The 16119-nt window shown below is 41.1% G+C and overlaps 1 protein-coding gene across 4 annotated transcripts in view; it reads right to left on the reverse strand.

Annotated features, from left to right (window-relative positions):
• Nucleotides 1–270: 270 nt before the first annotated feature.
• Nucleotides 271–16119, reverse strand: part of Raph1 (Ras association (RalGDS/AF-6) and pleckstrin homology domains 1) — a 79381-nt gene continuing 63532 nt past the window's right edge. For 2 of the 4 annotated variants that reach the window (XM_041659502.1, XM_041659503.1), the window contains 3 exons: nucleotides 12655–12775; nucleotides 9947–10089; nucleotides 271–7504 (listed from right to left, as the gene is read on the reverse strand). In XM_041659502.1, coding sequence (XP_041515436.1) covers nucleotides 5510–7504; nucleotides 9947–10089; nucleotides 12655–12775 — 2259 coding nt within the window. In that variant the 3' untranslated portion in view covers nucleotides 271–5509. The remainder of the gene's footprint in view (nucleotides 7505–9946; nucleotides 10090–12654; nucleotides 12776–16119) is intronic. The other 2 variants (XR_005974943.1, XM_041659504.1) reach the window with 2 other exon arrangements.

The following is a 16119-nucleotide window of genomic DNA, read 5'->3' on the forward strand; positions in this document are numbered from 1 at the left end:
CCATCTTACAAATATATTTTTACACATTTATTGTATATGTGTACACAGGCAGAGGATGACTTGTGTGAACTGGTTCTTTCTACCCACCTGAGTTCCAGGGATTTGAACTCCTATTATCAGGGCTCTTGGCAAACACCTTTATTCTTCAGCCCTTAATCACTCCCTAATTAGTAATATTTAATGGCTTGTAAAGAAGCAAAACACTCTGAACTGTAGTTAATTCTCCTATAATATTTAATTTATCCTGACACAACAAGCTTTAAAACCAGGTTCTTTGAAGAATTTATTTTTATTATTATGCATGTATGCCACACGTGTTCAGGTGCCTTTGGAGGCCAGAAGAGGACATTGGATCCTTTGGAGCTGGAGTTATAGGTGGTTTTGAGTTGCCCGACGTGGGTGCTGGGAACTGAACTCTGGTCCTCTGGAAGAGCAGAAAGCATTCTTAACAGCTGAGTCATCCCTCCAGCCCTATAAAACCAGGTTCTTAGTGGTATTCATCCAGAACACTCAAAATCCTTGTGTTTAAATGGAATCTATTTAATTTTTTTTAAATTAATGATTGGGCTTGATGACATAAAATATGCAACTACAAAAACAAATTTACTCTGTCTATCCGACCACTGTCCTAAGCCATTACAACAGTTTATGACAAGTGGCAAGTTATAACCCAGAAACTTAATCCAGCAGAACAAAAATCATCATCAGTAGTACTGAATGAATATATCTCTTTCTCATATATGTGTGTATATATATGTGTGTGTGTGTACAGCTTTGTACAGTCAGGGAGCAAGGCACATGATGAAATGAGTGTACATTTATGCAGAAGAAAATAATAAAGGCTGAAAGAAAACCACAACTTCATCTTTACCAAATTGTGCATAATCTTCTGAATAATGACCTCTTTCGGGTACATTTGTTATCGTCATGCCTTAAAAAGTATACTATTGTATGTATTATGACAAAATTCCCACAGCTAGAAGTCAGAGTGAGCCTGGACTCCATTTTTGGGGGAAAAAACCAAACAAACAAACAAAAAAAAACCAGGGAAAGGAGACAACAACCCAGTGAAGACAGCAAACAGTATTTTTACAACACTTAGCACAAGCTAATCATATTTTACCTTATTTATCTCTGCTCTGGAGAAAGAGTTCACTAAGTGGCTGATAATAAAACTAAGCAAAGTCATTTCAAACATTCCAATTAATGCTTACTTTCTAGGGGGACTATTTACAAATACAGGAAAAACTAGGAGGTGGAATATGAAAACCAGCATTTTTGGTATTAAATTGTAACAAATTTAACGAATGGATAGTTTCTAAAAATGTATTCCCTGTTTCCCTTGTCTTCCTAAGAAGTTGATGCTTTAACAATCACTTGCTTGAAATTCATAGCTTATAAACAACAAGCTCCCAAATTTGGCCAGCTCTTGACTTGAGCCACTTCTCTAAGTATCTTTGGTAGAAAACAGACTCCATTTAGGTGGATGAAAACTTCTCCTGTAATACAAGACAGTCATCCCCCTCCATTTCTGCCAAAAGTTCAGAAATACTTACCTGTCCCCTCTCTTATTAGCACCTCAAAGTTTACTTGGTTGTTTTTGTTGTTTTTACATGCGTTCCTCTAAAGAGTTCAAGGCACTGGGGATTATAGCAGACAGCTGTCTAGGATGGTTTACGTCAGAGCAAACCAGAGCCCCCTGCCCTCCAACACATTATATTACTTAAATTTTAGTTGTCTTTTACATATCAACCCCTAAGGGCACTGCACACTTTAGTTTTGATGGTAGAGTATTAAAGGGTAACATGTTTTCACTAGGTTTTCAAAGGACCATCTTGAAAGATGGTGGGGTCCCCCCCCACCTTGCATTTCCCTTTGGGTCAACTTTGAGAGAGGTCACATATAACAGATAATAAAAAGTTAAAAACTTAATGGTTCAAAAGATTTTTGTAATTTGAAAAGGACATTTTTGTTTTAAAAGAAAGCCATCTTCATGTATAAACAAAAACAATTATCCGAGTCTTATCGAAAGCCATTACACAACCATACAGGGCATTGTTTTACTTGTTCTAAACTGGGGTAAAATCTGGAATTTCATCAGTTATATTGCTAGTTTTGGTGATAAGGAAAATTCTTTGAATGGGTTTATTTGCTTAAACACTGCCCCGTGTTTGTAACATAAAACTGCTTTATTTGAGTAGCAAGGGTGACAACATGTTCTGCTGGAAGTCTGAGGAACCGGTCACACTGCTGCCCAGCTCCTGAACCCTGGATTCTGTTGATCCAGACCTTAGAGTTGTTACCCTGTTAGAATTACTGTGACCTCTCAATTCTAATTTATCAAAGTACAATACAGGGAAGAGACCCAAAACAGTTCTCAGCCCATTGCAAGATATACCATCAGTGGGTCAGAGCACCTTGATTTTGGACGACTTAAGAAAAAGCAAAAACAGAAACCCATTGTTATCTCTCTTCATTGTCTAATGAAAATAGATCTTTTTGATAATCTTTAAGATCCAGCCATCTTTCTTATGTTAAAAGTTTAGACATTGGGGGAAAAAAAGTGTTATATAGTTAAGTAGATGTCTGAAACAGACCTTTATTCCTCCAAATGAAAATTATGGTGACTAAAAGATGAGAGAAAGCATATTTTTACTTTTGGGACTAAATTCCAAGCTGGGGAGACTTAATATACAGTGTACTCATGCCGGCACCTGTGGATCACCGTTAGTTCATTTTATTGAGAATAGGTTTGGCTGCTTCAGAGTTGGTGCCCAAACTTTAAGTACTAAGAGACTTGAAATTACTATATAATAAAAATTGAGGATGTCACCAAACCAATTCCGAAAAGCACCTATCTGTCTGCCCTCAGGAGCAAAGGTCCTTCACTCTGTTCACTGTTAGTGTCCAGGCAGCCTCCACAGGCCCTGCACTGCCCAAAAAGGCTGTGCGAGCTGTCGAAGAAGGCACAGAACTAGTGTTGGCTGGCAGTAGGTCTTGTCCATGGACACACCAGAGAAAAAGAAAGAAAACTACATGTCAGCACTAAGCAGTGAGAAAAAAAAATTGGAATGTGGCACTTTGGTTTATTGTTTTGTTTTTAATTAACAGCTCTTCCTGTCTCTGGAGAACTATAAAGAAACTGCATGCTGTCACATGATGAGTTAGAATGGACAGCGCTTCAGGAAGGACATGGGGTTCCCAGAGAGTCCACACTGACAGAATGAAGGAAGGACATGGGGTTCCCATAGAGTCCACACTGACAGAATGAAGGAAGGACATGGGGGTTCCCAAGGACATGGGGGTTCCCATAGAGTCCACACTGACAGAATGAAGGAAGGACATGGGGTTCCCATAGAGTCCACACTGACAGAATGAAGGAAGGACATGGGGTTCCCATAGAGTCCACACTGACAGAATGAAGGAAGGACATGGGGTTCCCATAGAGTCCACACTGACAGAATGAAGGAAGGACATGGGGGTTCCCAGAGAGTCCACACTGACAGAATGAAGGAAGGACATGGGGGTTCCCAGAGAGTCCACACTGACAGAATGAAGGTTGTTGATTTAGGGTTCAATCTAGATTGGAGGTACAGATTTTTGCACTCAAGGAAATCTTAAGTTGCCTAGCTAGCTTAATTTAAAAAGAAAACAGAAACACCCTAGAGGTAAACCCCAGGGATCACTGATTGCACTCCTGATTTTCTGTAGATTGAATGGAGAACTGCAGGTTGATGGGCATGAGGAAGTACTTCAGTGTGGCTTGGCATCTGTATTCAGATTAAATACATTTGTGGTACACGTTGAAACTAACTGCAGTTATGTTAAAGATCATTTCATAATCATAAGAATTGTAAGCACATAAATACTTGGTGAGCAATTTCAAAGATCAAAAAAAAAAAATCTAAGCAGGGTTTTTTAAAAGTACAATGACTTTTCGTCTTTTTCCCCTAATTGCATGGCTGTCTGAGGAGTGGCTGGAGATGTGTGGGAGGTGCCGCTTACACATCTTTATGACGCAGTTCCTTACTGGAAATTAGGGTAGTGAAACTTGACACACAGTGTGAAGACTATCTTCTTTATCCAGATTCATTAGCGTTACTTTCTGCTTGAGGGACAGGACCAAAAGATTTCTGCATCTGGCACTGGTTATCTTTACAGCAGGCACAGACTCTTTACAAGATGTGCTCATTTGTAAGAAGTGGGATGGACAGTTTTCATTCTCTTGCTTAAAAATAACTAGGATTGCATTTCTTTCCCATCAACCTATCACTCTAAGTTGGTAAGTACACACTTTTCTCATGTACCAAAAGCGCAGAGAACACTGTGAACATAGTAGAGCTGTCAGTATGTGCTTGCTTTAAGTGGACTACGACGCTGCTCCATCGGAACACCTGGCCACCTGTAAAAGCCCTACACTCAAGCTAAACAGAAAAGATCTTAGCAGCTTCAGTAGCTATGAATGAAATTGTGAAAACTCGTTTTGATCATGATAGTCCTATCCCAAATGGATTCTTTGCATTAAAACATGATGAATGATACTGTCTTGTCCTCTTTATCTCTCGTGGAGAACAACTTGTAAAGAAGGCATTGCAGAAGTTGACTTTGTTTTTAATAATGTACTACAATGGGCACAGGGAGTATATTTCATATTTCTACTGTCCACAAATTCAAATGTCTGTAATGTACACACTATATGCAAAGGTAAATAAGTGACTCAAAGACATAATTGGGGCAGTACATTACAGTGTGTACTGGACATTCTACAAAAAAGCAAGACTCCTGAAACCAAACTGATGAAGCTTTGCAACTACTGAAAGTAGTTAGGATTCTAGCATTAGATATTCCTTGTGTTTTAGGCAAAAAGCTTACCTGTGAAGACATCTCAAGATGTGGCTGGGGTCATGGCAGAACTATTGCAACTAGAACGCCATGACTTTCCTATGTACAACCACAGTGTCTTCAGCATTCCTGCGCCATTTACCCGTTCTGTCTATGGAAGGCTTTCCTGAATTAAAGTGCCCCTTTATATGTAGAATTCAAGTGTCAGTTAAGCAGTTCTAAATTCAGCCAACTGGGAAAAAAACAAAAAAGCCCTACGGATTTAGCAAACATTCTTGTGATATCCTCAAACTGAGAAACTGTCCATCTATTTCTTCTATAACACATGCACAGTGGCACATGGGCAGACAGTTATGAAATACCTTCTAGATTTTGGTCCAATCCATATGATAAACAAATTCTAAGTGACAACATAGCTCCTCCTATGTCTCCTTCCACTCAAAATATACAAAACCCTCTTTTCTGATTAGGAGGCAAAAGAAATAAATAGAATCAGTTCTCTCCATATATACACATTCACAGATGTATACATACGTATATACACACAATCAACACACATACAGCTGGACACTACCTGAACAACATATCAGGAGGCTCTGAACACCTGGATTCAAAGATGATCAGGTAAACTGATTGTAGAACTGATTATAGATATTAAGTCTTGTGGCTACCAGTCTCTTGAGAGCTTAGTATTCTGGTCTCTTTTAGGGGGAGCGGGAGGGGGTCCTCTTCTCAAGGTTGCATAGCCTGAAATGTGACTGCCTCCAAAGCCAGCCTTCTGCTGGTCAGACAGCAGCTCTGGTGGTGGTGGGGGTAGTGCCATGTCGTCCATGGTGGCTGTGGGTTCTGCTCTGGACATTCGTGAAGAGGAGAGGGAGCCATGCCGCGTGATAGACTTGCGCTGCAGTGTCCTGTTAAGATCAGCTAGGAATCCAGGCTGGACACTAAGGCTGGATTTGGGAGAGGTGGGCACTTGTGGCACAACTGTGGTCATCGCTGGCTGCTCAGAGATGTCAGCTTGAGTGAGGCGGGTGCTATCATTCCGTTTGGGCCGGGTGGGCGGGGCCTTCTTCACAGATGTTTTAGACCATAGCTGTGGCTGAGGATTAACAACTGCCACTTTGGGGGAGGTGCTTCCCGAGAATATGGCTGGAATCTCAATAGGGGGCAGAGGAAGCTCTATTTCAGGTGGAGGGGGTGGAAAGTCAGAATCGGATGGAGGAGATGGAAATTCCACTACGGAGTCCTTTCCACGCCCACTCAGAACAGAAGGCGTCGTTGACACACTCCCTTGCTGGTGGATTCCGGGGAGATTGACTCCAGAAAGGTGTAGTTTCCCAGGTTTGGGAGGCGCTGCAGGAGGAGGCGGGGTCTCCTTGTGGGGAGATCCCGATTCTGCTGGCGGTGCAAACTTGCTGACTAGACTGTCTACCGAGGGTCGCTTGGGCTCAGGGTGCTCGGCAGACTTAACGCTGGAGTTGCGCTGTGGGGTTGGGGGTGGTTTCTTTCCCCCAGGGCTGGACATCTTACTTGGCTTTTTGCCTGGAGATCCACCTTTGTCAGGGATTGGCGAAGCCACGGGTGGCACTGGGGGTGGGGGTGGGGGTGGGGCTGGGGCCGGGCTTGGAGGAAGTGGAGGAGGAAACACCAGGCTGCTCTCTGGAGGGGGAGGAGGGAAATCTGGGGAAGGGACAGGGATTGAGCTGGGCTGCCACTTGGGTTTTGCTTTCACGGCAGGAGGAGACTGTGGGGCGACACTTGCTGGGAGGGGTTTTAGGGGTTGTGAGTCCACAGGAGGAGGAGTGGGAGAGGGTGGAAACTGGCTGGCTATCTGCTTCACAACTGAGGGCATGGGGGACAACGGAGAGGGGGGTGGCTTCACCCCAAAGCTCTGCTGCTTGGGTAGTGTTGGTGGTGGACATGGAGCAGTCTGAACAGGGGGAGAGGGTGGAATGTGAGAAATGGGGAAAGCTGGCTGTTTCTTTGCTGGGGGCACTGGAGGTGCAGGGGTGAGTGGTACAGCCTGTGCCACTACTGATGGTACAGTTTTGGTGCTGGCTGAAAGAGGAATGGTCACTAGGGGTTTAGGGGGTGCTTGAGGAGGGACAACTGCAGGGATGGGAGGAGCTGGTGGGGGTGTGGGAGGTGCCACTTGATGAACTTGATGAATCTTCAGTGGAGGGGGTTGGGAGAACTGTGGCAGGGACTGGGCACATGGCACTGGCTTTAACTGGGCCATGGCTGAACCAGGGGTTGGGGGTGGTGGAGGAGGAGGGGGTGGAGGAATAACTCCATTGGGGGGCACCACAATTTGAGCCTTGAGGGACTGTGAAGCCAAAGGCGGAGGTTGCATCGCTGGGGGTGGCGGAGACTTAAACAGGGACCCTGAATGCTGAGCTGCATTTTGCAGCCTGGTGATTGTGCTGTACTTGACAAACATGGTGGCTGATGAGCCTGCAGAAGGTGCAGACTGGCTAGGGAGAGGAGGAGGAGGAGGAGGTGGTGGTGGTGGAGGCGGAGGAGGAGGAGGAGGAGGTGGTGGTGGAGGAGGAGGCAGAGGGGGTGAAGGTTGTGAGGCAGTATAAGGGGTGATGATCTTAGTTTGAGGGGACAGAGGGGGCATAAGTGAAGTGTAGGATCGATTCATAGATTCCATTCTGGCCTAAAAGGAAGTATAAAAGGGAGGTGGGAGGGAGAAAAACACAACAAAACAGTTACAGAGGTAAGCTTTGACTCTATCAAACTAAAAAGCAAGGGATCTAGGGCATGCATGAGGAGGATGCAGCAGCTGGTGATTATAAAGACAGACAATGTCAGGAAGGTTAAAATCTGATTCTCTAGGTAACAAGGATGCAGAAAGTTTGTTTTACCCTGCAATATTCTCTTAACAGCTATACTGACTAACAGTCTAGGAACAAGCTCCCGTTGTAAAGTCATTTGGGTGGTAACAGGATAGGTGATTTCTGACCTTGGCAATGGGACTTTCACAAACCCTGCCCTAGGTCCTCCTGGGTCAAGAGTTCACCTTCAGTCCATGACTGCATCCACGTCACGCAGATGCTGTCCTAGGGTAAGGAACGCTGGTGGAGTGAGGATAGCTTTTTGATTCTAGGAAGCTGACAGAGTGTGAGAATGCTCAGCAGTTGTACAGTCACACAGGAATGAAAGAACTCGACACACACACTTGTGTTGTGTGAAACACCTGCATCCAACATGCACACAAGCCCAGCAGTGCAAGTAAGGGGAGCATTCTTTGCGTTTGCTTTACTGGGAAGTACATAAAGAAATGTGCTGTAAACATTACAGCAAAAGATAAAACATCACACAGAAAAAGCCAGATGAAAATAAGAAGAAACTCTGTAGAACTAAGAGAAGTCATCAAGTAGGAGCTAGGGTTTGCCAGTAAGCTGCCGACCACACCGTCTGGGTAGTATTAGTATTGCCGAAATGACTACATTCGGTTGCTTGCTGCCTGAAGCAACTATGTATAAATCTCTGGCTCAAGGACTTCTGAAATAAGGAAATGAAGGAATTTTGATTTAATAACTTTGGGAACGCCTTTTGGGCTCTTATTTCTGTGAACTCTTTTCAATCACAAATGACACCTGATTGAGATGGAGGGTACTTAGAACTAAAGTGTTCATTCACAGAGCTGAATTCTAATGCCTATCAGGACGTTCACATGGTTCTCTAAAAATTATACATGAAAAGAAAAGCATTAGTTTGTAAGATTTGGTTATAGGCGTCACCCAGGTTAATGTATTTCAGAGAACAGCCCTGACCTTAACTTGACCCTGTCTTGGCTGCTTCAGGCCTGCTGACCTTAGCTGTGCGGGCCTTCTCATGTGGCACCTGAGACTGAGGTAACAGAAGAAACACACAGGATCAAGACTCAAACTGACACTACTGCATAGCAGGGTTGATTCTCTTTCGGAAACTACAGTGACAGACTTTGTTTCCTAATCACAGAGCCTTTGCTTTCCTTGATTTCACATGACAAACCTGGAGTTTGGTGCATGCTAGACAAGTGCTCTACCACTGAGCTACCTCTCCCCAAGGTGCAGCGACCATCGTGCATGAGGGAGAAGGGACATTTTAACTTGGAGAGGACCCAAGTGGATAAGCTCAGCTGTGGTTGCCCACACAAAAGCAGGTCAGCATTGTAGCGGAGAGTGGAAAGGAGTTCATGAGCCCCCACCCCTAACTGGGGAGCAGTTGACAGCTGACGGCTTGTTTTCTGTGATGGTGTGGCTCCTGGTGAAATGACCCATATTCCAGTGGCTCATCAGCTATGTATATATCAGCAGGACAGCTATGTATATATCAGCAGCTAGTCAGCTATGTATATATCAGCAGGACAAACTGGACTAAGTGAATTGTTGAAAGGAAAAAAAAGGACATGAACTCGGGATGTGAGGTGACTCTGGGGGGGAGTGGGGATTATTCTTAAAATACTTTGTAATTACGTCTGAAATTTTCCATATATATATATATACATATATATACATATACATATTATAAAACACACATATAATGTTCTTTTATATATAAGAAAAATTCTTTTATATATATATTATATATAAAACATATATAATATATATAAAAGAAAAAACTCTCAACATTATAGCCTGTAATAATGTTACTGAATATTAATTATCCAAGGCTCAGAAATCCAAAATTTTAAGAGTGAATTTAGCCTCTGCCATAACACATAGTTTGAGAAAATTTGTTGGGGTCTACAGACCTCAAGAATGAAAGATAAGGACTGAATCTGAACTAATTAAAACGATTAAGAATTGTCAGCAACTTCTCTGGGACTTTAGGGCAATGGCACTGCATGGTGTTGTTCCAGTGAACTGGTAATGCTGAACAGGGGAGGGGTCGCTGTAACTGAAAAATGTAAGCCGCTGGTTAAACTGCATAAATAACGGCCACTAAAAATCAAGATCTTCAACAGCTCTAAATGGTTTTCCCTATTATAGCATCAGTTGACCCTCTAAGAAGGAAGACTAAAATAGTGCCAGATGAGACTCTGATAAAGGAATACAAGCTATGCCAGTGGATGACCACAGACTTTTATGTGTAAATAAAATTAGTGTGTTACCTTGCTGGACTCTTCCAACTGAGTGCCACGCTTCCAGGCTTCTGAGAACATGGAGCTCACAGTGCTTTGGGAACGGATGTGTCCTGTGGGTAGGGTGTCAGAGACTCCACTGTCAGACTGGTTAGAATGATTTGACTGAGACTCTGTTTAAAATATTAAAAAAATTTCATCAGTTATCATTTGATCATATGGATATACACATTTTAAATGTTATGGGTAAACACTACATAAAATGGCAAATCAGCTCATCTTATTCTAAACTCAGCAAATATATTCTAGTAGAAAAATCTTATCTTACGATTAGTTTTTAATTAATTTGACTCTAACTTTTTAATAGTTCCCCATGAAAAACTGACACAAGTCAGTAGAACCCCCCCAAAAAACTGTCTTGGATAAAAATTTACTCTAAAAAAGTTTTAAAAAGAAAAGAAGAAGAAGAAGAAGAGGAGGAGGAGGAGGAGAAGGAGGAGGAGAAGAATTGCTGAGTCATTAATTACATCCACATTAGCTTAAGAATCAGGCTTTTTCAGCCATTGCAGAGCAGCTCATACATTCAGACTCTTCCTTAGCAATCAACAGTATTGAGAATAAAGATCTTCCCCAGGGATTCAGGTATGGCACCACTGAGCAGCAGTCATGCACAGCCTGCTTCCAGGCCAGGTGACAGTGGGGAGGGACAGGGCTGGGGCTGAGGCTAACAAGCACCTTCAACTGATATAGGGGCTGGAAGAACTGGAAAGATGACTTCCCAGTACGAGTATGTATGCACCTTATGTGATGTCTCGCAAGTAGTGGAGACTCAAAGCTCTTCCCAGACAAACAATCACCTTGTGAAGAATGGAAGCTATTAAAATAACCCAGTAGCCTAAGCCCCAACTTCTTCAGAGTTAAGACCATTCTTAAGGAATATGATGAAAAGCTATGACTATGACACTAGGCTCGTTCACTATCCCTATTTGACAAGAGCCTATAAGACTGGAGTACATGAAGCTTTGTGCTCTTCAACAGCAATCATTCTGATTTTATGTTTTATCCTAGAAAGTCTAACATTTCAATGAAGTGTGAGGATGGCACTAGTGAAGGAAAAGGCATATTATTTCATGAGGGAATGTATGTGAGCACTGGAGCTAAGTGCTACGTGACTGAAAAACAGAATATGCCTTTCCTCAACCCCCTGGCCTTCTCTGAATCCTACTTGCTGCATGGCTTTTTAACCTTGTCTTTCTAGTCCAACTTCTCAGCATTTTTTCCACTTTGATGAACATCTCATTTTAGATTTTTATACATTATTTTCAAATTAAAATAGAGTAAGTCTGAGTTCTTACCGATTCAGCATCTAATCTGTCCCATTACTCTGTTTATAGTACATTTGCCATAGCTATGAAAAAACACTGATTTACTAATAACTATATGTCACATTTCATATATCCATACTCTGGTCCAGGATACCACAATACAGTTCCTCTGAAAGTTGCTCCACTTTGGTCAGATCTCATCACACTGAATCAAGGGAACCTACAATCAATGGAACTAGACACTGCTTGTCTACTTTCTCCACTGTGAAGTTTCTGCTTTCTCAACCCTACTGCTTTTAAGGTCAATCACTATGTGTAGCTCTGCAAGAGGGCAACGTGTGCACAGAAATCACTTAGAAATATTTTGTGAGGCTGGAGTGTGTGCCGTTCTTGCAGAGGACTTGGATTCTGCCCCACACCCAAATTAGGAAGCGCACAGCTGCTGATAACTCTAGTTACATGGGCCCAGTGCCCTCTTCTGGCCTCCACGAGCACCTACATGTACATGGTACACACAACGTTTGTAGACACACACAAAGAGTTGGTAGGACATGAAAAGAGCTGGGGGAAAGGACATTTTAACTAAAATGTACTTAAAGTCTTTAAAAATATTTTGTATGGAAATTATGTTATCATGGATTCAAAGTGATATATCTGCTAATTTGGTTATAATTTTATACCATTGTATATTTCTTTTGCTCAAAGTGTTAGACACTGAAACTTTCTCCAGTTGGCATCTATGCCCTATGATAATCCCTTATCCTATTTTTAAGTCCTTCTGCTTAAGGCTCATCTCGTTTGTTCTCTACCACAGCTCTAGAACCAGCCACCTGCCCAAGAGCTCTGGTTCCTTTTGGTGACTGGGCTGTGGGCAGTCTCATTATTACTGGGGTGTCCCTTCTTCTAGACCCCATTCAATGGACAGAACCAGAAAATACATACTTACATATGTATACATTACATTTTCACAGGTTAGTGTTTGTGTGTACCACAATTCCAAATATTTTTTTTTTTTACTATTTAGAGATATTGTCAAATCATGCAATTTTAAATCATTAAACAATGATTCAGGGAAGATTCTGAAAGAAGCATTTTACGGAAGATGTGAGCACAGATATGGGAAGTTGTAATTCTGAACTAGCTAGAAGTGTTTTCCCAGCACGGCAATGTCAGGGATGTAGTATCCTGATGGCTTATGAGTACTTCTCCAAGTGGCTTCTATACCATGTCTTATTAGTTAGTATGTATGAGTTTTATAATAAACTTCATAAACTATTACAGTGCATTTCAAATACTTGTGAATAGTTCATAACATTGCACTTTTAACAGTTTTGTGGAGAAATAAGAAAAAAAGCTGAAATTTCACTCTTGATACTGGTAGTAAAATAGTGCTGTGTGGTACTTTTGAACTACCTGGGATGCTGGAAGAACTGGACCCAGATTTAATGCTGGAGCTGGATAAAGAAGTCCAATCATAAGCGGACTCTGTCCTCTTCAAGGCTTCTTGGTAATTTGTGTAGAGCTGCTTCCCATACTAAACAAAAGCGGACAAAGAGTGACATTAAACTCTGAACTGGTACGTGGAAGAATGTGGGAAGGGAGAGAAACATCTGTACACTACTTTATTTTCTACTAATACCTACAGTACTATAAATAGTCCTTAATTCTATAGAATTACATTCAAACTCATTTTCCTCAGTTGTAAGGACAGCAGGAAGAGATAATTTTATTGGTGTTTATAATAGAAATAAAAGTTTTATCACTCCAAGAGATCTAGGGCTAGATTCTTAGCACTATTCAGGGGCACTGTTCCAAATCTACTTGATAAATAACCATAACTTAATTGAAAGCTTTTTATTTGGGAGTTGGCGAGATCTGCTTAGGCTAAACTTGATGACATAATAATCATATAATGCGAGAGACCTGCCTCCCGGCTGCACCACCAGCCCCGCCACCCACTAGACTCTGTCCCTCCAAGACACACTCCACCGCACAACCCCATGCACCTGAACACCTTCCCCGAGGCCAGCTCTCCCCTGCAACCCCAGCAGACTAAACAGGCACAGACACAACCCACACCAGTTGGAAGAACAGATGAGTAAACAAACGCCAGTGTAAGAATACATCCAACAATCGAAAGAGCAGTGTGACAGGTGGAACCCAGGGATCCTATAACAGCAAGACCTGAACATTCTGATGCAGCTGAAATACACAAAAAAAGACGTCAAAAATAACTTTATGAAGATGAATTCCCTCAAAGAAATCAAGGAAAAGACAAACAAAAAAATTGGAAGAAATCAATAAATTCTTTTTAAAAAAGCAAAGAAAGCCAAGGAAAAGAAACAGGCAAAGGAATGGTTCAAGTCTTGAAAACTGAAACAAAAACAAAAAACATAAATGAAGGGAATTCTGGAAACGGAAAATCTGGGAAAGTGAACAGGAATTATGGATACAAGCATCACCAACAGAATAAAAGAGATATGAGACAATCTCAAGCGCTGAAGATAGAATAGAGGAAATCAGTCAAAGAAAATGTTAAATCCAATAAATTCCTAACGCAAAACATCCAGGAAAGCTGAGACACCATGAAGACCAAACCAAGAGAATAATTAGGATAGAAGGAGAAGACCAGCTCAAAGACACAGAAAACATTCAACAAAACTTTCCAACCTAAAGGAGGACATGCCTATAAAAGTAGAAGAAACTTACAGAACACCAAATAGACTGGACCAAACCAAACCAAACCAACAACAACAAAAGTCCCCTTGTAATATAATAAAACACTACAAAATAAAAAAAGAATATTAAAAGCTGCAAAGGACCCAGGCCAAGTTACGGCATATCTATCAATCAGAATTACACCTGAATTCTCAGTGGAGATGTTAAATGCCAGAAGGTCCTGGACAGACATTTTGCAGACACTAAGGGATCGCAGATGCCAGCCCAGACTACTACACCCAGCAAAACTTTCAACCATCATAGACAGAAAAAACAAGATATTTCATGATAAAACCAGATTTAAACAATACCTATCCACAAATTCAGCCCTACAGAAAACATCAGGAGGAAGACGCCATCACAAGAAAGCTAGCTTTTCTGCATCCATAAAAATACACGCAGCAGGTAATCTCACACCACCAAAACCCAAAGAAAGGAAATACACATACTATCACCACTACCATCACCAAAACAACAAGAAAATAACAGGAATTAATAATCACTGGTCATTATCATCTTTTACTATCAATGGATTCAATTTGCCAATAAAAAGACACAAGCTAACAGAATGGATACAAAAACAGGATCCATCCTTCTGCATAAAAGAAATACCTCAACGTCAAAGACAGACATTACATCAGAGTAAAGAGTTGGGGAAAGATTTTTCCAATCAAATGTGACTAAGAAACAAACTAAAATCAGTCAAAAGAGATAGAAGACATTTCATATTTGCCACAGGAAAAAAAAATCTATCGAGGAAATGTCAATTTTGAACATCTATGTCCCAAATACAAGGGCACTCACATTGTAAAAGAAACATTATTAATGCTTAAATTGCATATTAAACCCCACACACTAATAGTAGGAGACTTCAACACCCCACACCCCCCCCAATGGTCAGGTCAATCAGACAGAAACCTAACAGAGAAATAAGAGAACTAACATGTCATGACTCAAAGGGCTTAACAGATATGTATAGAATATTCCACCCAAACACAAAAGAATATACCTTCTTCACATCACCTCATGGAACCTTCTCAAAAATTGACCACATACTCAATAACAAAGCAAACCTCAGTAGCTACAAAAAAAAAATTGGAATAACCCCCTGTATCTTATCAGATCACCATGGTAAGAGTTCAACAACAACAACAAACTAGAGAAAGCCTACAAACTCATGCAAACTAAACAGAGTTCAAATGAATCATCTCTGGATCAAGGAAGAAATAAGAATATTAAAGACTTCCTAGAATTTAATGAAAATGATTCCACAACATACCCAAACTTATAGAACACTATGAAAGCAGTGCTAAGAAGAAATTTCATAGCACTAGGTGCCTACATCAAGAATTTGGAGAAATCTCACACTAGCAACTTGAAAGCACCCCTGAAAGCTCCAGAACAAAAAGAAGCAAATTCACCCAGGAGTAGATGGCAGGAAATAAAATAAAAACTGTGGGCTGAAATCAATAAATCAGAAACAGAATACAAAAAAAAAAATCAGTGACACAGTTGGTTCTTTGAAAAAAATCAAGATAGACAAACCCTTATAAAAATTAAAAGACAGAGAGAGAATATCCAAATTAATAAAATCAGACATAACAACAACACTGAGGAAATCCAAAGAATCTTTAGGTCATACTTAAAAAACCTCTACTCTACAAAATTGGAAAATCTAAAAGAAATGGACAATTTTCTTGACTAGATAAACAATTTAAATAAACCTACAACCTCTAGGGAAATAGAAACAGTCATTAAAAGCCTCCCAACCCCACAAAAAAAAAAAAAAAAAAAAAAAGGCCAGGGCGATATGGTTTCAGTGCAGAATTCCACCAAAACTTCAAAGAGCAAATACCAACATGCCTCAAGTTGTTCCAAGAGTATAGAAACAGAAGGAACATTGCCAAGTTCTTTTTACAAGGTTACAGTTACTCTAATACCCAAACTATACAAAGATACAACAAAGAAAGAGACCAGTTTCCCTCATGAACATTGATGCAAGAATACTCAATAAAATACTGTCAAATTGAACCCAAGAACACATCAGAAAAATCATCCAAGTAGGTTTTATCCCAGAGATGCAGGGTAGGCTTTATCCCAGAGATGCAGGGATGGTTCAACACATGAAAATCTGTCAGTGTCATCATTACAAATAAACAA

The sequence above is a fragment of the Microtus oregoni genome, unplaced genomic scaffold (genome assembly GCF_018167655.1).
Source record: "Microtus oregoni isolate MIOR12 unplaced genomic scaffold, Mior012 000010F_ref0000083, whole genome shotgun sequence".
Lineage (NCBI taxonomy): Eukaryota > Metazoa > Chordata > Mammalia > Rodentia > Cricetidae > Microtus > Microtus oregoni.